This window comes from Heteronotia binoei, chromosome 5 (assembly GCF_032191835.1).
Source record: "Heteronotia binoei isolate CCM8104 ecotype False Entrance Well chromosome 5, APGP_CSIRO_Hbin_v1, whole genome shotgun sequence".
In the NCBI taxonomy this organism is placed as follows: Eukaryota; Metazoa; Chordata; class Lepidosauria; order Squamata; family Gekkonidae; genus Heteronotia; species Heteronotia binoei.
Window position 1 is genome coordinate 52,105,788 of NC_083227.1, and position 24,118 is coordinate 52,129,905.

A 24,118-nucleotide genomic window follows, 5' to 3' on the forward strand; every position below is an offset into this window, starting at 1 on the left:
TACTCATGAAAAGCAAATATAAATATATAAATGGTATTTGCACTCTGTGGTTTTATGCATGAGTTGCATTTTAAAAAGCTAGCTTTAGATTGTATTTCCAGCTGTGACAGGCACAAAATCAGGAAGTATTTAATCAACATGACTGAATAGAGAGATTTGAATAGAAGAAGATATTGGATTTATATCCTGCCCTCCACTCCGAAGAGTCTCAGAGCGGCTCACAATCTCCTTTACCTTCCTCCCCCACAACAGACACCCTGTGAGGTGGGTGGGGCTGGAGAGGGCTCTCGCAGCAGCTGCCCTTTCAAGGACAACCTCTGCCAGAGCTATGGCTGACCCAAGGCCATGCTAGCAGGTGCAAGTGGAGGAGTGGGGAATCAAACCCGGTTCTCCCAGATAAGAGTCCGCACACTTAACCACATGGAATACATGGAAATGGCATGTTTCAGATGCAGCTACAAACTACACAACAACAAGCTGAGAGTTAATGAAATGGATTGTATTAAGACCTGTGAATCTGGAAGTTCTCAGTTCAAGACATACCCCAACCATGAATTCACTAAGAATTACAGATGCTGTTCTGCGCCTGCCTTCTACAATATGTTTGCAGCTTCAGGGATTCTTTTAAATTCTCCTGATTCAATATTCTCATCATATTTTGGAGTTCCAAAATTACCTGGTTATTTTTCTGGAGAATCAGATATGTTAGGAATACCTCATTGTTCAGGTATCGTTGGAGCAGCTTATTGTTGGAACTCTGTCAGGGGCAGTGATGCTCTGTATTCTGGTGCTTGGGAGGGGCACAGTGGAAAGGCTTCTAGCCCCATGGTGGACCTCTAGAAGGCACTTGGTGTTTGTTTGTTTTTTGGCCACTTTGTGACACAGATTGTTGGACTGGATGGGCCATTGGCCTGATCCAACATGGCTTCTCTTATGTTCTTATTTTTATTCCTGAATTTTGTATATAGCACTGTGTATGCAAAATATGCTAAAATCCTTTATCCCCAATATATTTGCACCCTTCCCCCCTCTTCTGCATTATCAAGGTACAAGTGTACTTTGATAAAAACACTGCAAGAGATCAGTCTCGACTGTGTTTGTATCAAAATCTTTCTTGTCTGACCTTTTTAAAAATAAAATGCCACATTTGCACATTAGTAAAAAGCCATACAAGACAACAACTCTTGGTGGAGGTATGCAATTGAGATTGCATCATGTTGGCTTTTCTGCAGAAATTTATATGCACATGCACATTAATAATGGGGGGGAGGCAATGACAAAAAGCTGAAAGTAATTTGGGAAATTCATTTGGGAAGTAATTTGGAAAATTCATTTGGCTAAATTTATCATAAGGAGCTGCGCAGAGCAAGATTCCAGAACACTAAAGCAATGAAAAAGGTGGAACGTGGGACGTGGCTTCGACGCCAATGGAATGGCAGCATAATCTGTGAGCTCCGTCCCTTCTTCCCCCTATTATATCAGTCTTAAGGCACTTAAGACAATCTTTTGATCTTAAAACATTACAATACAATGGGCAAAACTGACGCTGAAAAAGCCCATCCAACTAACATGGCTAGAAAAGATATAACTACCTTCTTTCCCGAAGTGACTCAACACAGTCTTCTTCCTGATGAAGAGACCGACTCAGACAACTTGGTGCTGGAAGAAGCCTCCTTGTCCCCGGTGATTCCCGCCATTACTGATCCTGCTTTTACCGCGCTCCTAAGCACTGTTGAACTCAAAATTAGAGACTATAGCTGCTTCAATACAACCACTGACTGACCAGTTTGCAGATTTTAAGCTTACTCTACAAAATGTAAGTAGAACGGCGGAAGGGAAATGTGCACTAATCTACAAGAAGATGTCATGCTGAAAATGGCACGCTACATGACAGAGTCCTCCAGCTGGAAGCCTCAATTTGGCAAACCCACCTAAAATTTAGAGGCTGTGCTGAAAATATGGCATTTCAATAGGATTTAATAGCATTTATTGCCAACTGGCTGGCACAGGAGTTGGGAATGGACGATGGTTTTACACCCTTCATTACTGCGGCATATCGCCTTGGCCCACCTAATCTTTCATCTAGGGTGGGGCCTTGAGACATCATAACTGTTGTCCAGGAGGCACGATCCCAGTGAGAAATCTTAGAGGCAATGCTCAATAATGGCTCTTTACAATATAAAGGGGACCGTATACAAGTTTTCCCTGATCTGCCCCGTGAAGTCCTGTCCAAGTGTCGTGACTTAAAACAAATCACTGATTCGCTGCAACATGCCAAAATACGCTACCGCTGGGTCAATCTTATTAATGTTGAAGTGTCTTATAAAGACAAGCTCTATACTGTCTCTGACCCCTCTTCAGGCTTCGCTCTCTTGCAGTTCCTACACGTACCATTGCTGACAGACGCATCCAAGTCCTCCCAGAAGAGAAAGCCTCCTGCATCTCCGCCCAAGGACAATAAAGTGGTCATTCGTTCAGTTTACCTTTATATTTTACAACATGCTTTAACAACTCACAAACTTTTTTTTTTCTTCTTCTAAAGAGCATGCCGTATTAGGGCCATCATTTAAAGCCCATCATCACTGTTTACTTGCTGTTTGCTTGAATTCATTGCCCTATCATAATTCAACACTAGGGGGAGGGGGGAAGAGTTCAATTTTTGTTTCTTTGTGTTAGTTTATTAAAGTTCTAATTTGTGTAATCTCTTAATTCAGAGCACTAGCTCTGTTGGCCCTGTGAATTTTTATACTACTGGGTCAAGTGAGACTTCATATTTGAAGTTTGCCCGATCGTTATTTAAGGTAATAGAATGCATTGCATTTTAAACATACTATTACTATATCTTGCTATTTTACTCATATAGACCATTTACTGTTCATAGTTCTTTATTACTCCTGACTTTAAAATGTTATCATAGAGAAATGAGATGCATATATTAGATTAGTTTAAAATTAATTCTATTCACGTGGCTAAAGTATAATCAATTGTTGTTGCATTATAATCAATTCATTAAGGGTCAAGCCACTTTGATTAACTATTTGATTCTATATTGTATATATTTCTACTTATATTGTGAAAAAGTTCATCTTATTGGGGTTTTTTTATAAAAAATCAAATTTGAAACAAATTGTTTTTTAGAGTTTCATACATAAAGAAGCCTTTAGACTGTTGGGAATACAGACATCCTTAATTAACTTAAATACTAATTGTACTACTTAATTGATTGTGTAACATTGCTATACCTCTTCATACACGAAACTTAACATATATCACATCAACTTTATACATTACACTTGATTGTTCTTGTAACTGGGAAATTAATTAACAGCTGCTTCATATGAATATAAAATCAAAGTACTATCCCTCTAACAGTACTGGCTAGCTCCTATTCACTAACTTGATAGTTGCTAATTTACATCAAATAATTGCAGGGTTTATATTGGGTTTCCTTTCTGATTTTTTTTTTGGCTTATTGATTCTCCCTTACTTTTTTATTTATTTACTTATTTATTTATTCATTTTTCTAAGACTTGCATCATGGCTCAAACCCGGGAGAGTCATTACTATTTCCTTCTACTAACATAGTTCTTTCTATAATCTTAAATCCTGTAATCTTCATCACACATCCCTCATGACTCAAGCTTGGAACATCAAGTCTCTTAACATCAGAGGACTCCATAATCTGATCAAGAGAAACACATTCTAAATAATCTTGCACAACAACATTCAGATATCGTCTTGGTTCAAGAGACTCATTTTTAAAAAAACTGACCAACCCACTCTGAAGGCCAAATGGATTCAATTCCAATTTTATGCCAAAGGTAACTCAAAATCAAGAGGCATTTCGATTCTACTCTCCCATGAGTTAGGATTCAGTCATCAGGCAACAAAGGTAGACCCCCAAGGACATTGTATTTTTGTGAAAAGTCTGTTGGATGACCAGAAATTCACTATAGCTTCCATTTATGCCCCAAACACCTCACCACTAGCTTTCTTAGAGGAAACTCTCAATACCCTTCAAAACTTCCAGGAAGGTGAACTGATCATTGGGGGTGACTTGAACTGCATTCTAGACCGTACGCTAGACCACTCCTCTCCTCATCCTCGCTTCTTGAAGAACTCACAACATACTTCAAAACTTCAAAATCTTCTGAATGACCATCTGCTAATGAACACCTGGAGATTCCTACATAAAACAGAGAAAAACTATACCTACTATTTCCCAAGATTTGACACTTATACTAGGATTGAGTTTATTATTTTATTTAATCCACTTTTGCATCAGATCTGCAAGGTGGACATTGGATCAATCATCTGGTCAGACCATGCCTGGGTGACTTGCTCCTTATCACCACTTCTAGAGTACAAAACCTCAAAAAACTGGACATTTGATAACAATCTTCTACACAATGAAGAAGCCACTAAGCACTTAGACTTATTTTTGGACCAATACCTACAAGACAACACAGACGACGGCACTACATCAGCGATAACTTGGGAAGCTCTAAAAGCAGTAGCTCGTGGGAACATCATTTCACTAGCCTCCCATCTAAAGAAATGCAGAGAGGCTTTCAAACAAGAATTACTGGCCATAATCCAACAACTGGATCTACAACACAAAGAAAGAGGGGGCAAGAAGACCTATCTCAAACTTCTCTCCATGTGCAAAATTTTGGAATCCCCTGAAAGCACAGATACAAAAAAACCCCTTCTTTTTCTCAAACAAAAACATTTGACCAATTCACCTCAATCGTTAAAATTCCTATCCTGGAGAATCAAGTGAATCTCATCCTCTAAACACATTTATGCCTCTAAAGACAAACACGGAAACCTGCTCACCAAATCCGAGGACATCATGCAAAACTTTCTGGCCTACTATCAAAAGTTGTATTCATCACACAATCCCTCTTCTAAATCCATCGATGACTTCTTCACATCACATCCTTCTCTGAGCAAGCTATCGTCGGAACACTGTGACTTTTTGGATTGCCCTTTTGACACCGATGAAGTAAAAGATATCATCAAACATCTAAAAAACAACAAATCGCCCAGGCTGGATGGCTACACAGCCAAATTTTACAAAAAATTCACTCCTAAATTACTACAACCACTGACAGATACCTGTAACGAGATTTTGAAAACGGGTATTCTACCCAAAACTTGCAATGCCGCTTCCATTATAGTCCTGCCCAAACCTAATAAGGATCTTACCAATCCTGCTTCATTCAGGCCAATATCGTTGTTAAATCAGGACTACAAATTTTTCATGGCTATAATGGCTAAACGCTTAAATGCTCTCACCACACTATATATACATCCTGATCAAGCTGGCTTTATGCCAGGACGTGAAATTATTGACAACATTCACAAAACTTTGCACATCATGTCCTCGCGTGTTACAACCAAAACAGAAGCCCTTCTCCTATCTTTTACCTAATTGTTTACCGAGTTCGTTACAAGGTGCTGGTTATTACCTTAAAGCCCTATATGGCCGAGGACCTGCCTACCTTAGGGACCGCCTCTCTCCATATGTTTCCCAGAGAGCACTACGATCCAGTTCACAAAACCTTCTGAAAGTACCTGGGCCTAAAGAGATCAAACTAAAAACAACTAGAGAACAGGCCTTCTCTATAAAAGCACCCCAATGGTGGAAACAGCTGCCGGAAGAAGTGTGGGTCCTGTGGGATCTTGGCCAATTCCATAGGGCCTGCAAAACCGCCCTCTTCCGGCTAGCTTTCTAAGATGGAGCTTGGAATAAACATCACGCCATCATTAACATTAACGTAACTGAGATAATAGCACTATTAGATTATATTTTTAGACTGTTTTTAGATTATTTAAATATTTAATTGTTATCTGTATTGAACTGTATAATCTTGTTTTATTGTTTTAACATGGTTTTACTATGTCCTGTAAGCCGCCCTGAGCCTGCCTCGGCGGGGAGGGCGGGGTATAAATAAAAATCATCATCATCATCATCATCATCATCTCTCTATGTGGAGAAAGCATTTGACTCTCTAGATACTTCCTATTTGTTACCCCTTCTAAGAAACATGGGGTTTGGTGACATTTTCTTACGAGCCATCCAAGCTATATATCAGGAACCAGCACAAATCAAGATTAATGGGTTGAAATCTAATTTTCGCTTACAACAAGGTACCAGGCAAGGATACCCACTGTCTCCTGCATTATTCGCATTGGCCACAGAATCGTTTGCAGCTTTGTTAGGACCCTCTTATTAATGGCATCAAAACTGGCGACCACAACTTTAAAAACAGCCTATTTGCTGATGATATGCTACTATATATAACCGATCCAAAGTCTTCAATGCCAAGACTTCAAAAAATCCTTCTTGCCTTCAGCAACGTCTCGGGTCTCCGCATTACCTTTGAACTTGTCAAAAGACTCTAAAAACTTTATTTGTTCTCGTTATCCTTACCAATGGTCCAAAAAGTCTTTACAATATCTGGGGATTCAAATACCTTGCCACTTGAAAGACTTAATCGCGGTAAACCACAACCGAATATTCAAGGAAATTAAACTTAGTATCTAAAAAAGGGAGAAGCATGTCTTATCAGTTGTAGATTGACTGCATCTTCTCAAATCATTTGCCATGCCAAAACTTCTATATATATTTAGAGCCATACCCATCGACATACCAAACACACTTCTAAAAAACTGGCAAGCAACTTTTAACAAATTTTTCTGGCAACACAAAACACCAAGGATAAGCTTTCTCACACTAATACGCAACAAGCCTGAGGGCGGTCTAAATTATCCAGTTCTCACAACGTATCATTGCTCAACATTATTAGTCTCCTCGGTCAAATTAGCTCGATGTGGTAATGATATCGAATGGTCTAAACTTATACATCCATTGGTGGCTCCTCTCTCCCTTCAAGACATACTATGGCTGAAACCTTCGACTCGCCCATCCTTAATTAACTCAAATCCCTTCTTGCTTTCCATCCTCAAGGCTTGGGATCATATTCATCCAAAGGCTCTACCCCCTTTGCTGCTATTCTCGTCAATTCATCACCTATCATGGCTGCATTCAGACGGCAATACTACTCACCTTAAAATCTTGAAAACTGCTGACCTCAACCACATTGTAGATGCACACCGGTCTCTTCGCGCACTGGTCTTTTGCCCAAATTTGAATTGGACCACAAACGTAATAAGACAATACCTTGGTTTCTCTGCTTTCAATTAAATCACGCTATGTCCTCCATTAACCTTACTAAAATTTTGAAGACACCATTAACGGCCTTCGAGAAATTGTTGAACTCTTCGAATGCATGTTAAAAAGGCCTCATATCAGCCATATATGACATTGTAGCAAAACTAGACAACCATAAACCACCTTCCTTCCCAACAACAGTGGAATCGTGATTGCAATACTGACTTTACGCCTGACCAGTGGTCAAATATTTACTCATCTAGTATGCTCAATTCATCAGTGTCTGGGACCAGAATACAATCGTTTAAAATACTGCACAGAAGGTACTTCACCCAGCAAAAGCAAGCAACGTTTGGCAAAAACAAATCCCCACAGTGTTGGAAGAAATGTGGACACATAGGTTCTTATGCTCATTGCTGCTGGGAGTGCCCAATCATGCAGACCTTCTGGAAAAATACTCTGAATCAGATTAGAACTATCACTAATCACACTGTGCCTTTTTCACCTGCTTTAATCTTTTTAGACTTATGGGAAGACATAAACATCCCCAAAATCAGACAAGATCTGATCATTAGCTTATTGGCAGCAGCGAAGTCTTCTATTGCCTCTTATTGGAAGTCATCACAAGCCCCTTCAAGTTTGAACTCGCTAAAACATGTATGGGAGCACTTCCTTATGGAGAAAATAAATGACAGACTGTTACAAGTGGAGATTTATCCAAAAGAATCTAACTTCACCGCTAAATGGCTTCCTTTCATTAACTTCATTTCTTCGCAAGACAGTTCTCTACAAAACCCTCTGCATCTAAAAATACTCTGTTCTTAACTGCTACCTTCTACGTCCACCTACATCACAATTCTCTTTTAACATACTATAACTATGATTGAGTCACGGCATAGGTCCTTTTTATTTGCTATTTGTAATTAGATATTATTTTCAATATCTTCTTCAGCATTTGCTTTAGTACTACTGCTCGACTTGGTTCCTGCAGCACATGTATAGTTGCCATCATTGCATCATTATTTAATACTCTGTCTCATAGCTATTTTAATTTCTTGACTCACTGCTTTGACGCCAATAGTTCTGCAACTCATAATCTTCAGGCTACCAGAATTTCCAATTATCATTGGTAAAGCAATAGCTTACATCACAAGTCCTTTCATTACTTACATTCATTCCCAGCAGTACTTTCACTTTCATGGTTTAAAGAGTGTCAGCATTCTGTTTGCTTGGTATTAACTCACTTATTTGATCAGACACTCATCTTTATTTAAATGCTTGTTATACATTGTTTGTGTGTAAGAATAACAGAGCAAAGAAAAAAAAACAATGTAATCCTAATCTAATCAACCTGATTATTGTTTTTATATGCATCAGTGAAGCATTTTGTAAGCGATTATTACTGTATATGCAAATCTTTCAATAAACTCTTCTATTCATTCAAAAAAAAGGGGGGAATGTGAAGGGCTGTTGTAAAGATTACTAAGATAACATGTATAGGGTTCTTTGAAAACTCTAGCATGCTCTGTAAACACTATTACTATCAAACTGCAGAAGGCAATCAATGATCAAATCATTTTCAATTATTTATGCTGTGGTCATAATTCTCTGGACTAGAGTGATAACCTTTTAAAAAATTAGCTTCATAGAAACTTCTTTAGAACACTTTGTACTGGCAAAGGCCACTGACACTAGGGGTGTGCAATTCCCTCTCCCCCCAATATTTTATGGTTCAGGTCAACTGGATGCTCAAAAATGTCAGAATTCCCAACAAATCCTGGGATCCCAGTACTGGTACCATATTCGGATCTGGGATTTTTCTGAAAGACCCAAGAAGAAAAAATGCGGGGGGGGGGGGGAGGAGGAATTGCACACCTGAAGCTGTTCTGGCAAGGAATGGTCTGCTCCTCACTGGCACAGCTGATCCTCAGGTAATTCAATTTCCCCACATATATCCAGGATTTTTGTTTGTGTGTGTGTGAATTCTTTTTTTTTTTTTTGTTTTCTCAAAAAAATCCCAGATACCATTGAGATGCTGAAATATGCCCCCAAATACCAATAAGGTATTTTTCAGGTATATTTTTGGCTCAGGTAGATCCCAACACACACCTTTAACTGACACTTAAATCTCACCTACAGTAATGTCATGCTCATAATATCCTCATTCTGAACACAGCTAGTAGCATTTTCCAGGGTTTCCCGGTTTAAACTGGATCAAAATTAAAATTAATCTGGTTCAAAGAAAAGTCCTCATAGTGGCTGCAATGGAATGTTCATGGCTCTATCACCACTAAAGGGACAGACACTGAAGTACAGCTCCACTTTCAAAATGGCATGGAACAGTTGACATCCCACTCCTCAGCAACTTCCAAACATTTTCCCTTTCCCTGCCAAGGGTATTACTTCAGGGCAGCTCAACTGGGATGGAGAAAGTCGGGAGTTCTGTTCTGCTTAAAGAGGCCTGGTGAGACTGCCATTGTGTTTGCTGAGGAACGACAGAGGACAGGGAGAGGAACATGGGTCAGGGACAGTAGCAACAATAACCAGAGAGGGAATGGGTGTCTGTGGATGTAATTCCTGCCCCATCTGTTGCCACACATTACAAGACCCCATTACACATTACAAGATCCCATCTGGAAGCGGCTTCTGAATGGAAACACCATCAGAAGAATATAGAGAGTTTCCAAGTATTGATTCACATCAGAAATTTCTGATCTGTATTATTTATTATAATCATCTTGCATCTCTATGGGAAATATCGGCCTTCCATCTTTTAAACAGAGTCCATTATGGGAACAATGCCATATTAGGTGTGCGACAGAAAATATAGCAGCAACAAGTAAAACACATCTATAAAAACGTTTCATGGGTGCCATGTTCCATATAAACATGCTGGAGTGGAGAGGGAGGCTATTGTATGTATAAAAGTACCCGCAATCTAACCATTTTAAATGCACTAGTATAAAGGAAATAAAGCGATTAAAGACTTCAACCAAACAGATTTGTTGAGACCAACATGAAAAGAGTTCCATCTGCATGGAGAAATGCAAGAATAGCAATAGTGCCAACCAACCTTTCCTTGGCCACATTCCGTCCCATCAGCCCACGGTGTGTGTTGAGTGCGACATCCCTTGTGTGCTCCATCAGCATTGATGCACCAAAGTCTCCTGCACTGCTTCTGCTTAAGTGATTTTAAAGAGTCTGAGCATTAGTGAACAGCCAGTCTGCCATATGCTAGAGCCCATAAATACTTTTTACATCATCTCCCTGGTGTAATTACCATTACTGAGAAAGGAAATGTAAACACTGAATACCATAAAATAAGATAAGCAACCTCAACTAACCCTGAGAATGTAGAACCATTTATTCAACCTTATTTTATGGAGCACACTTTCTATGAGAACAGTCTGTGACTTTCCGGTCTAGAGAAAAGACAGGTAAGGGAAAGGCATGATAGAGGTTTATAAAATTATGAATGGGGTAGAGAAAGTGGGTAATACTAGAACTCAGGGGCACCCAATGAAATTATTGTCAAATAGATTCAGAACAGACAAAGCGAAATATTGCTTTGCTGAACAAGTAATTAAACTGTAGAATTTAGTGCCAGGGGAGGTAGTGATGGCCATGAGCATAGATGGCTGTAAAAAGGTGTTAGACAGATTCATGGCAGTCAGATTCATCAATGACTATTAGCCATGGTGACTCAAAGGAGCCTCCATGTCAGAGGTAGCAGGAGGAGAGGGCCGCAGCCTCTACTTTATCTTTGTTTGGCCCTCCAAAGCAATTTGTTGGCCGCTGTGTGAAACAGGATGCTGGAGGAGATGGAACACTGCTCTAATTCAAGCAGGCTCTTCTTATGTTTTTATTTAGGATAAACTCACCAGGTTAGTGATTGTATACAAGCAGAATTCATCACTTAATCAAATCACTAAAAGATACCTGCCCATATAATCAATAGTTGTTTAACTCCAACAACTGATTGAGCATTTCTGAAAACTTTAAGTACCTAAGAGCCCTGCTGGATTGGAACAATAGTCTAAGCTGCCCTGAGCCCGTCATGGGAGGGGTGGAGTACAAACTAACAGAATTCTGTCTCACATACTTGCCAACCAGTTCCTCTGAACAGCCAACAGCAGGGCATAGAGGCCAAGGCCTTCCCTTGATGTCTTCTGACTCTGGGATTCAGAAGATTAGTGCCTCTGAATGTGGAGGTTCCCCTCAGTCACCATAGCTAGTAGCCATTGACAGACTTATCCTCCATGAATCTATCTATTCCACTTTTAAAGCAGTTGATTCCTGTGACCATCACTACCTCCTCTGGCAGTTAATTCCACAATGTAATCATTCTCTGTCTGTCCCCAGTAGTATTTTCTTTTCTCTGTCCTGAGTCTGCTGCCCATCAGCTTCATTGAATGTCCTCGAGTTTTAGTATTTTGGGAGAGGGAGAAAAAATTCTCTTTAATTCTCTCCATCTCATATATAATTTTTATAAACCTCTATCATGTCACTTCTTAGTTATCTCTTTCTAAACTGAAAAGTCCCAGTCCTCAGCCTTTTCTCATAGGGAAGATGCTCCAACACCTTGTAAATATCTCGTGTGCCCTGTAAATATCCTCTGTACTTTTTCCAGCTCTGCAATGTCCTTTTGAAGATACAATGACCAGAACTGTACACAATATACCAAATGAAGCCGCACCTTAGATCTATAACAGGGACATTACAATACTGACCATTTTATTCTCAATCATTTCCCCAAGAATCCCTAACTCACTGTTTGTTTGTTTACACTTTAAATTTATGTATTGCCCAATCCCTGTGTACACAGGGCTCTGGGCAATTCACAACAAAGATTAAAAACAACAAGAAACAGCAATATTAAAATTAATTATGAAATACCTCTAAACATTGTCAATATGTGACATCAGTACATTCTTAAAACTCACTCTGAACTGCTTTGCTACCTTGCAGGCAGGGAAATGAGGATGCTAAATTGAAGTGGTGGCAAAAAGAGAAGGGTGCCAGCCATGATGGATAACAGCTGCTGTCCTCAACCAAAAGCCTGGCAGAACATCTCTGCCTAACAGGCCCTATGGAATTGCATTAAGTCCTCCTGTCCCCAACCAAGGAGAAATGAGGAAAGCCATTTCAGGGCTACCCCACATTGGCAAGGTATATCTTCACAAGGGTCAAAAGATCATGATTGACCATCCTGAATGCTGTTACGAGATCAAGCAACAATAGTAGTGCAAACCCGCCTCGACCCAGATGTCTGTGGAGATGGTCTGCCAGTGTGACCAACACCATCTCCATCCCATGACCAGGGAGAAAGCTGGACTGGAATGGATCCAGTGTCGATGTGACATCCAAGAAATTCTACATATACTCAGCTACCACTCTCTCAATTACCTTACCCAGGAACGATAAGTTTGAGACCGGGCAGTAATTGGCAGGATCAGTGGGATCCAAAGATTTTTTTTTTATCAAGAGTAGTACCACCACAGCCTCTTTCAGGCCCTCTGAAAGGGCCTTTCTTCAGGGACAGATTGATAATATCTATCAGTGGGTTCCATACCCTCTCACCATCAGCTTTAACCAGCCATGACAGACACAGATCCAAGAGGCATGTGGCTGGCCTAACAGCACCCAGGATCCTGTCAACATCAGCAGAGGAGAGTAGGCTGAAGTTGTCAAAAACTGAATCCAGAGGTGGCCAAGAGGCCTCCAGTTCACATGCTGCATCAATACTGCCTTATTCATCACTTCAGCACACTGGGTTGACATTTTCATTGAGCTATCCACAACAACCCCACAGTCTCTTTCCCTCTCAGTCTCAGCAAGTTCAGACCCCATTAGCTGAAACTTGAAGCATGGATTTTTTTTGTCCCATTGTGTATCACCTTACACTTACCAACATTGTTCCTGATGCACCTACTGAGGGGCTTGATGGGGGCAGGGATCTAATATGGGGTGACCACCTCAGAATACCTGAAAAACAAGTTCCTTTCTAATATTGTAAGTTGGCTGCTATGACAATCTCATTGTCTTCCCTCACTCACCTACAGGATTTCCCTTTGTTTCTTCTTTCTCAGGGCTTTTTTTTGTAGTAGGAACTCCATTGCATATTAAGCCACACACCCCTGATGTAGCCAATCCTCCAAGTGCTTACAGGGCTTAGTACAGGGCCTACTGTAAGCTCCAGGAGGATTGGCTACATCAGAGGTGTATGGCCTAATATGCAAAGGAATTCCTGGTACAAAAAAAGCCTTGTTCTTTCTTGCTGAGCAGCCCCTATATCTATTTTCTTCTTATTTGATGGTCTGTGGCAGTGTGACAATGTGGGTATCTTATATATTTTGATGCTGGCTCAGCTCAGGTGAGGGAAGAGACAAAATCACCCATTAATGTTCTACTCCTGTAATAGCACACAAGAGGCTTTTGAAAGTTCAAAATAAATATTTTATTTAACTTGGAGGGGGAAAGGTCAAGTGGAATCAAGGGTAGGATGTATAAGGTGAATTAATAAAAACTGAGATAATTTTGTAACCACACTAAATCCAGATTATATGTTGCCAATAAGTAAATTTTTTTGCATTTCAACAAGGTCCTTGAAACTTGGAGGAGAGAGGCCTTCTTTCTGAGCTTCGTTGACACTTTATATTTGGAAGGCAGGGACATACAACAAAGTCCCCAAAATCCCTCTGTACACAAACCAGGGATCACTGATTGTTTACTTCTCTTGACTAGAAACGCTGTCCCTTTTCAGCTTGAATGGGGATCCACTGTGATCCACTCACTCTTTCAGCCACCTTCCCTGTCCAGAGTCAGGACTAAACTATCTCTTCTTCAACTGTCAGTTCCCAACTGTCTTAACCAATGCTCTCTCTGCAGAAGTCTGTCACTCAAAGGTTCTCAGACTCAGTGAGGCATTAACCCTTGATGGACTGTCACACTTGCCTATACATGTAGAGGAATTCTTGGCTTCTGATCAAATATATCCCCTTCACATACTCTTATAGACACATCCCATGCTTTCCCAAGGGCCACTATATGTGTATAAACAGAACAAAAGTGTGGTCAGGGCTGACTGCATGTATTTTCCATCCAATCAGAACCCTGGGGGGAGGTGTTCTTATTATGCAATTTCTGGATTGTTTAATGTGTCACGTTTACATGCTTGTGCTTTGTTTCAGCTTTCTTACAGACTTCTCCAGTCCAAACCCTATTGCAGTGTTTACTGGATGCCCCACCCTGTTGATCCACCTTGAGTCTCAGTAAGAAAGGCAGATTATAAATAATATAAATCAACAAATAAAGATGGTGATGATCATTTAGGTTAGTTCTTTGATACAGGCACTACCCCAGTTATTATGGTATATCTGTGAATACAACCATGACAATGGGGGTATCACAAAGGAAAGTGGATTTCACATGCCAGGGCATCTGTGTGAAAGGAATCTTAGATATTGGAGAATTTAATTTTGACAATTAAAAGCAACAAATTCAGAATGGCTAATAGGTTTGATCAGCATTCACTGTTCCCACTTTGAAATTGTGCATGCAAAATTATGGATAAGCCCATCAGTATGTCATACTAAGAGAAAGTAAAAGAAGTAGAAATGCACTTACCATATATGGGCAAACCTTAGCTCCAGGCCCAAAAATTAACTCGCACTGCTTATTGACATCATAAATGTATCCTGGAAGCTGCTGAGGCAAAGTGTACATTCTCGATGAAGGTTCATCAAGCAAGCACTCTCCATAACCAGTGCTAGAATGAAAAGAAATGTTACAGGCAACTCCATTGCTGCATTTGCAAAAGCAGATCAGAATTATTCTCAAAAGCTCCTAAATGCCTAGTCAAAAGAGCAATCACACTGAATAGTAATATCCAGCAGGGTAGTTTGCCGGTTCTCACATATGTCACTTAAAAAGGGCTACTCTACAAAACGGCCATAACTATGTGCATTATAAAATATTCTGCTCCCCCAGCTACCTTGTGAGAACTGCCCTTTAGTTTAGCAGAAAGTTTCTGTCTCCTGTTTTTTGTGGAGGAGAAAGCTGAAGAAGAAGAAGATATTCAATTTATATCCCACCCTAAACTCTGAATCTCAAAGTGGTCACAATCTCCTTTACCTCCCCCCACCCACACACACACAACAGACACCCTGTGAGGTGGGTAGGGCTGAGAGAGCTCTTGCAGCAGCTGCCCTTTCAAGGACAACGCCCACAAGAGCTGACCCAAGGCCATTCCAGCAGGTGCAAATGGAGGAGTGGGAAATCTAACCTAGTTCTCTCAGATAAGAGGACACACATTTAACTACTACACCAAACTGGCTGAAGAGGGTGCCTTATTAGGGGTGCCACCAGATTGTCAGAATGGCTTCCACTAGACAAGGGAAATAACTAATCTTCCCAAATGCCCTCTTTCACACAAGTCAACACTCCAGTAACTGCTGACTACAAATACACAAACCCTATTCCTCCTTCCCATCTGCCACTGTACTTCTCTGCCACATGAAGAACCAACACAGGAATAAATCCAAAAAGTGTGCACATGTATCAAATAACTATTAAGGCCTTACTCTAGAAATTCAGTGATGTATTTCCGGCTACATTTTGACCACATCCAGGGGTTAGTGTTATAGTTCAGGGTGGGAGCCATAACATGCTGCTGGTTCTTCCCGCCATCTTCTTTGCATTTATTGTTGTCATCATGAGGCATGTTAAAGCTAAAGAAATACAAAATATTGGCCAACATGTCAGCACTGATTTTAAAGAAATAAACAAAGGTCAACTCTGCTAAAGCATTTTAAGAATAACATATTTCAGTAGAAGGGCGTTTCAACAGGTAATTCAATCTACCATTTTCCTCCCAACAGGACTTAATTTTTACTGGCCCATGCCCTAAATGTTTATTATACCAAAGGAAATACAGTAGGTGGCAAAAACCCCTCATGCATTGAAGGTGGCAAAAAAAAACATCTCCATGCATTTAAGACCAATGGATTCCAAGACTTTGTAAGATTCAAAGAACTGGGTTGGATATAGCCATTTTCATTCGATGTTGCCCGGTTCCCCTCCCTATCCATGATCCCCAGCACAGCATTTTAGATTAGTTGAAGGGGACCTTTCCCTCCTTTTCACCAGCATAAAAATTGGCTGGATCCAACACATACTGTTCACAAGCATCTCTATGCCAGAACGTGAATTCCACTGCAAAGATTTGCATTATCTTTGCATAAATAGGCTTTTCTCTAGGTATTTCCAAAATTAAGACCCAGAATGGGTCACCTGTTTTGCCCCAAGGCAAGAGTTTCACTCATTCAAAGGCAGAGAATAGTGTAGAATTAGAAAGCCATGCTGATAGCAGGCTTTATAAAAGCCCTTTTGTTTGATTCATATCCTGAAATGAAATAAATTCAAATTGCATTTATACACAACTTTTCTTATTGTTATGACCTATGTGTTGTACAATCTGCTTATAGGGAGGCAATTGTGTGAATTACCCTTTGGCCAGGATCTTAAGTAACATGACAGTGACTTTCCCCCTCTCACTGCAATCTTCTATGCTCCCTCCAGCTGAGGACCCATTGGTCAATGACATACTGTAACATCATGAAAGAGGGTCAAAATGGAAGGCTGCAGCGCGAAGGTGGAACTACTGAAAATCACCCTGCCTGTAAGCAGAAATAGACTTCAGGATCCAAGCCTTTGTTTGTATACCCATCACAGAACTATACTGCCTTTGTTTATTTCAGTTGGTGGTCTTCCTTCTGAAAACAGTATTTCATGAGCCGGGACTCACATAGTTGAATGAATGTCTCTATCTATACTTAAGTATGTCTCTGATTACCAATTTAGATCAATCCAGCAACTCTTTCTGAACATACCTTACTTACAAAATTACTAACAGGCTTATGTTACACCTTTGGCCTTTTCTGGGTTAGCGCCCATTTGCAGAATGATGACCCAGAGGATATGCAAAGCGAACTTTCTTTGGTTAAGTCCCAGAAACTTTATAAGGCTGTATTATCCCCAACAAATCTTTTTTTGTTGTTGTTAAGCTCTTTGGCTCTGGATTGATGTCTGGCAACATATGCTGCTTTGAGGCTGCCAATCTGTGTTTCTACATGTTGCTGTTCTAAAGGGTAGGCAGGAGCTTTGACTGGTTCTTAAACCTATTTGTATTTCATGACTGTGTTTTATGAAAGCCTCTTGAGCAGAGAGAAGAGTTGCACATTTTTAGATAAGTAAATAAATATGCCATGCAACGTATAAAAAACTCTCTAAGTTACAACTATTATAGGAATAGATTTATCAGTTACATGTAATGACCCATTAAGGTGAAGAAGGACTTTATCAGGCTAACACAAGGGACTCTTCACTTGTTTAATGTATGCAGCCAATGATGTGTTGTTATAATAAATCCACTTTCATCCTAATTGTGCTTTATGAGCCTCAGGTTGCTACTCTAAACAGTGGATGCTTCAAAGGGCTTTATTCCACATAGATGGCGTAAGTGGTTTTACAATAGTTGAACTAAGTATCAGTTCATAAAGTGGACTTAAGAAATCTCTTTTTCAGATATAAAATTAGTCCTTAAAAAAGGTAAAGGTAATCCCCTGTGCAAGCACCAGTCATTTTCGACTCTGGGGTGATGTTGCTTTCACAACGTTTTCACAGCAGACTTTTTACGGGGTGCTTTGCCATTGCCCCCCCAGTCATCAACACTTTCCCCCCCTCAAGCTGGGTACTCATTTTACCGACCTCGGAAGGATGGAAGGCTGAGTCAACCTGGAGCCGGCTACCTGAACCAACTTCCGCTGGAATCGAACTCTGGTCGTGAGCAGAGGACTCCAACTGCAGTACTGCAGCTTTACCACTCTGCACCATAAGGCTCTTAAAATTAGTCCTAACCACACAGATAAACAAATGGAAAGTTTCTGCAGTCACAAAAAATGTAAATTAAAGATTGAGTCAAGATTTCCAAAGGTGCTAAAAAAAATTATGGTGGGGTAGAAAAACCTCCAGCACCCAGTGCAGCTTGTGATGTGCTTTGGTGGCCCCCCCAAACAAAAATATTTCCTGTATACAATATAACAGGAAACCACACCTGCAATTGACTCCAGTGCATCATATATGTTTCCCACAAACAATAACACCAGTCAAAGTAGTCAAAGCAGCTGTATTTTAGGTTGGCTACTAATCAGTGTTTGTAAATCCTCAGATGCAGAAGGCTTCCAGGTGTAAGCCTCTTCTGACTGAGTTTCCTAATGAAGCTGAACTTTTACCTTCATTCATCCCTGTGCAACATTATTTCTGGTGTCGTTTTATTACACAGAGTTAGTCTCCAGGGAGAAAGGTGACTCCAGGGATTAATTTGGCTCCTCTTTTTAATGTAGTCCATTTACAAAAATGCCATCAAGCATCAATATCAATACAACCGTCCCGCTAATATGAGGTGTGCAGCACATGATATATTGAAGAATGCTGCAAATACGCCACACAGACAGAACAGCTTAAGCCGCTGTGCTAGCTGAAGTGGAAGAGAGGAAATGACCTGATGTGATCTTAAATTTGAAGGCTGATGAGTTTACATTTCCATTAAGCTTGCCTCCAGTGAACCAATTCTGCCCCCCTGCTAAAAGAACAAAAAAGGAGCTTCCTGTTTGGAACCCCTGAAATCCCTTCCAATGAACTGAGTAAAGTTTTGTTAACCACAGGCAAGACTTGATTCCTAGGAACTGCCGTTAAGAAGTCAAATGAATGGAGGAAAAACAATCTGGAAGCATTGCATTTAAAACTAAAAGAATAAGGAACACAAGTTAGTCCAAGGTGAGCTATTCTAATCAAGAACACTACATCCCTGTAATTTCAAAGCAAGACAAAAGGGCTTTTTCTCCCCATTGTTTTGTCAAATTAAGAACTGAAAATTCAAAGATAGCTAGGGGGAAGGAGGGGATTTTACAATCAACCCTCTCCCCACAGCTCCCCCAACCCATTCACCTCCCATATTTACACATCCCTCTCTCCTCTACATGCTGGTTTCTCATCTTATTAGCCTACTTTTTCCACTTCTCCTATCCCTCTTGCAGATGTAGATTCCACAGGCTCTCTTTACTGCATCCAGACTATCTAGAAGGCACCTTTACAGCAACAGGAAAAAAGGTTGCTTACCTGTAACTGATATCTTTGAGTGGTCATCTGTGGAGTCACACACATGAGTTTTCCAACCTTGGAGAATTCAAAGTTAGCCTAGGCGTTTATTTTGGCGCGCATTCCCTCTTGGTCTGGGGAGCAGGCATTCACTGCACATGCCTGGAGCAAGGGGAAGGCGCTCCACCCACCCAGTTTCTTCTAGCCGTTGTATAGAGAAAATTGTTAGTAGAGAAGAGAATAAACCAGCAGCGGGGAAGGCTGGGCGGGCGTGTGACTGCACAGATGACCACTCGAAGATATCAGTTACAGGTAAGCAACCTATTTATCTTCATCGTGGTCTCTGTGCAGTCCCACACATGGGTGACTGGTAAGCTGAAGTGCACGGAGGTGGGTGCTGGTTCTGTAATAGAAGAATACATGTTAAACATGCATAAAAGTAATAAGAAGTATAGTACTCACAGGGCATGGAGCTGGAGACATCAGTCAAAAATGGAGCAAAGTACAGCCTGCCCAAAAGATACGTCATGCTGAGCACGAATGTCTAGGGCTTAGTGCATGGCAAACGTAGATGGGGAAGACCAGACCGCAGCGGCACAGATGTACTCCATTGGTACACCTCTACAGAAGGCTGAGGATGTGGAAATGGCTTGAGTGGAATGAGCTCGCAAGTGTTCAGGGACGGGTTGTTTAGCCAATTGGTAGCATAAGGCAATGGTGGCTACAACCCACTTAGAAAACCTCTGGGTTGAGATTTTGTATCCCTGCTTATGTTTTCCATAAGCCACAAAAAGTCTAGAGTCCTTACGGAAAGTACGTGTCCTCTCAATGTAGAAAGCGAGGGCCCTTTGTACATCAAGATTGTGTAGGGCCCGTTGCCCAGCGTCACTTGGATTTTGAAAAAAGGACGACAGGGTGGTCGACCTTCCGAGATGGTAAGGTGAGACAACTTTCAGCAAGAAAGCAGGGTCAGGGCGTAGAACCACTCTGTCATGGTGGAAGACAGTGTAAGGGGGGTCTGTCCGAAAGGCACAAACATCACTGACTCTCCTGTCAGATGTGAGTGCCACCAGTAACACAGTCTTCCAAGACAAAAGATGCAGTGGAATGGATGCCATTGGCTCAAAAGGGGGTTTCATCAGTTGGCTGCGGACAAGAGACAAACTCCATGTGGGTTGCAGTTGGCAAATTGGAGGTTGAAGATGTAGGATGCCCTTTAGAAAGGCTGTTGTTGTGGAATGAGAGAAGACAGTGCGTCCTTCAACGTGTGGATGAAGGGTTGAATAGCGGCCAGGTGAACCTTTAGAGAGGAGAAGGCTAGGCCTGAGTTTGACAGAGACAAAGTGCAGGTGAGAATCTGGGCTATAGAGGCTGATTCAGGAAGGAAGTTATGTTGAGCAGCATACGTTGCAAAGCGCTTCCACTTTCGAGAGTAGGATTTTCTAGCGGAAGGTTTTCTGGCGTTAAGAAGAACATGTCGGATTTCTGTGAGAAAATCTAGAAACTGATTCTCCAGGCAGTTAATTGTAGAAGTCCCAGGTCGTGGTGTAGGACTTTGCCGTTTTGTTGCGAGATCAAATCCTGAGCTTGGGGAAAGTGATGAAACACACTGTTCGAGAGAAGAAGGAGGGTGGTGAACCATGGTTGGCGGGGCCACCAGGAAGTGATGAGGATACAATTGGTCTGATCCAGTCTGATTTTCTGAAGTGTTCTCGTTATTAGTGCGATAGGAGGGAACAGGTAGTGTAGTCGTCCTGACCACGAATGGAGAAAGGCATCTCCAGCAGATTGTGTTGATGGAGGGCCCTGAGTGTAGAAATGTGGGCATTGAGTATTGTTCAGAGAGGCAAAGACGTCTATGGCCGGAACCCCAAATGTCCTGAAAACTGTTCGAAGATAGTTGCGGTTGAGGGTCCATTCGTGGTCATTCACGAGGTGACGACTTAGTGCATCCACCTGAACATTTTGGATTCCCGGCAAGTGTATGGCTGTTAGGAATATATTGTGAGCAATGCTCCAATGCCAAAGGGCTAAGGCCCGTCTGCAGAGGCAGACAGAAGCAGTGCCCCCCTGGCGGTTGATATAAAACACGGTTGCCACGTTGTCTGAGGTGACCTAGATGTGCAGACCGTGAAGAGACCGTAAGAATGACTTGAGTGCTCTGTGGACCGCCAAGAGTTCCAGGCAGTTGATAGGAAGGGATTTCTCATAGGCTGTCCACTGACCTTGTACCATTAGTGTGCCGTAGTGGGCTCCCCAATCCCACCTCAAGGCATCTGTGGTAACAATGGCTGACGGGGGCGACCTTATGAATGGCATTCTCGCCAGAAGATGATGTTCCAATGTCCACCATTCCAGGGATGGAAGAATGTGGTGTGGAACAGTAAATTAATCTGGTGTTGTCGATGTGGGCGGAACGTCCATATGAACCATAATTGTAGAGGTCGCATGCGGAGCCGCACAAAGCACAGGACAGAGGTTGTAGCAGCCATAAGCCCCAGCATGCACTGAAAGATGAAAGCTGTTTGAGTAGGGTGCGATATGATGGTAGCGGCCAGCGACTGAATGTGATGGACCCTGTCCGCAGGGAGGTTGGCCTTGTGTGGTGCCGTTGATAGGCGCGAGCCTATGAATTGGATGTCCTGTGTTGGGATCAGATTGGACTTTGTCAAGTTGACTTGAAATCCCAATGAAGACAGGAGAGATAGAGTGGTTGATATGTCTTTTTGAAGTTGCTCTTTGGATTGGGCCACAATGAGCCAGTAGTCTATGTGAGGATATATGGAAATTTTTTGTTGGCGAAGTGTCACCCCCACCACCGCCATACACTTTGTGAAGACTCTTGGTGCAGTTGATAGGCCAAAGGGAAGGGAGCGGAACTGGTAGTGTTGGTCCCCAATGGCAAACCTCAATAATCTTCTATGGTGATGGTTGATGGTAAGGTGGAAGTAGGCGTCTTGAAGGTCTATCAATGCCATCCAAGCATCATTTGGGATCAATGGAAGAACAGACTGCAGGGTAATCATGCGGAATTTTGTGTACAGGATATGGCAATTGAGCTTGCAAAGGTCCAGTATTGGACATTGCCCTCCATCTCTCTTTGGAGCCAGGAAGTATCGGGAATAGAACCCTGTGCAATAGAACTGTGGTGGGACTGTTTCTATGGCTGCCTTGGCCAGCAAGGCAGTGATCTCTGCCTGGAGAGGGAGAGATGGAAGAGTACATATGAAATGATGGAGCCTCGGGGGTGAATCGAACTCTATGGTATAACCCCTGTGGATGATCGCCAGGACCCAGGAATCCGATGTTATGGATTCCCATATGGGGTAGAAAGGAAGCAGTCTTGTGATGCTGGATAGATGTTGTTGAAGAGGAGATGGTGTTATGAAGTCAAAGAGACTGTTTTGAAGTAGGAATCGTCTTTTTTGCAGTCTGAGCACGAGGTCATTGATGGAAGGGTTGTTTAGCTAGTGGAGCTTTGCGCTTCCAGTAGTCAGCCTGCCTAGGTGAGCGGGGATGTTTATAAAAAGATGGTTTCCAAACTCTCTGTCTATTGGGATGAGGTTGTTTTTGATTGACCACTAATCTTTTAGCCCTTTTTCTACTGTCATCGACAGTGGTCAGGATGTCATCAGTTGTAGCATTAAAGAGGCCCTAACCATTGAAGGGTAGGCCTTCAATTTTGAATTTGATGTCCAGTTGCAATGATGAGGAGCCGAGCCAGGCGTGCTGGCGCAGGGCAATGGATGTGGCCATGGTTCTGGATGAACAGGCAACAGCATGACGAACCAAGTTGATTTGCTGTTTGCTGACTCAGGAAAGCTCTTGCAGGATTTGTGATGCTTGCTTCTGTGCAGAATCAGGCAGAGATGGAACCAGAGTAGTGAGTTGAGATGTCAAATTAAAAGTGTAGGCTGAAAAGTATGCCAAATAATTATGTATTTTAGAAGTGGCAGTCGAGATGGAGTAAATTTTTCTCCCTAGGTTTCAAGTTTCTTCCCTTTCTTCTCAGATGGGACTGGGTGACGTGTTTGTTTGGACTTGGATGAGGAGTGCACAATCATGGAGTTGGGCGCAGGGTGATTAAATAAAAATTTAGAATCCGGTGCGTGAATTTTGTATAAGGATTCGATCCTCTTTGATGTAGGTGGTACCAATGCAGGCTTGTCCCAAGTCTCCTTTAAGCCTTCTAGATGGACAGGAAGCATAGGGAGGAAGGAGCCCACAGGTAAGGCCGCATGGACTAAATCATGGACCACATCGGATACTCTCGGTAGATCAATGGTGAGCTTTATATTGAGAGTGTTTGCCATGTTGGTGAGCAAGTCTAAGTAGGCCTTGGATCCTTCAGAGGGTGAGAGATCGACCGGCTTGGTAATATCGGAAACGGGTGAAGCTGGTGAGTATGCTGCAGAGTGAGAAGAATCCGAGTGTTCAGCTTCTGATTCCTCAGGAACATCGATAGGAGTCATAGGACGGTCGTGCAAGGATTTGGTAGGCAGTGATTTATTTATTTAATTTTGTTAAGCTTATATCCCGCCCTCTCTGCAAGCGGACTCAGGGCGGCTCACAACATCACATTAATGATACAACCTTACCCGTAGGTTGGTCCAGTTGAGGTGTCTGCTGTTTCAATGGAGCCGAGAAAGCAGATGTTGAGGGAGCCGGTGACATTGGTTTTATAATAATAATAATAATAATAATAATAATAATAATAATAATAATAATAATAATGAATAATAATAATAATAATAATAATAATAATAATAATAATAATAATAA

At 41.6% G+C, this 24,118-nt stretch overlaps 1 protein-coding gene across 3 annotated transcripts in view; it reads right to left on the reverse strand.

Moving 5' to 3' along the window:
* The window catches only part of ADAMTS9 (ADAM metallopeptidase with thrombospondin type 1 motif 9), a 256,847-nt gene that overhangs the window by 170,081 nt on the left and 62,648 nt on the right, over nucleotides 1-24,118 (reverse strand). For 2 of the 3 annotated variants that reach the window (XR_009555428.1, XM_060239460.1), the window contains exons 9-11: nucleotides 15,763-15,909; nucleotides 14,807-14,948; nucleotides 10,254-10,361 (exon numbers count right to left, since the gene is read on the reverse strand). Coding sequence is in view for 2 of the 3 variants with exons in the window: in XM_060239460.1 (XP_060095443.1) it covers nucleotides 10,254-10,361; nucleotides 14,807-14,948; nucleotides 15,763-15,909 (397 nt within the window). In the remaining variant the exon portion in view is untranslated. The remainder of the gene's footprint in view (nucleotides 1-10,253; nucleotides 10,362-14,806; nucleotides 14,949-15,762; nucleotides 15,910-24,118) is intronic. The other variant, XM_060239461.1, reaches the window with a different exon arrangement.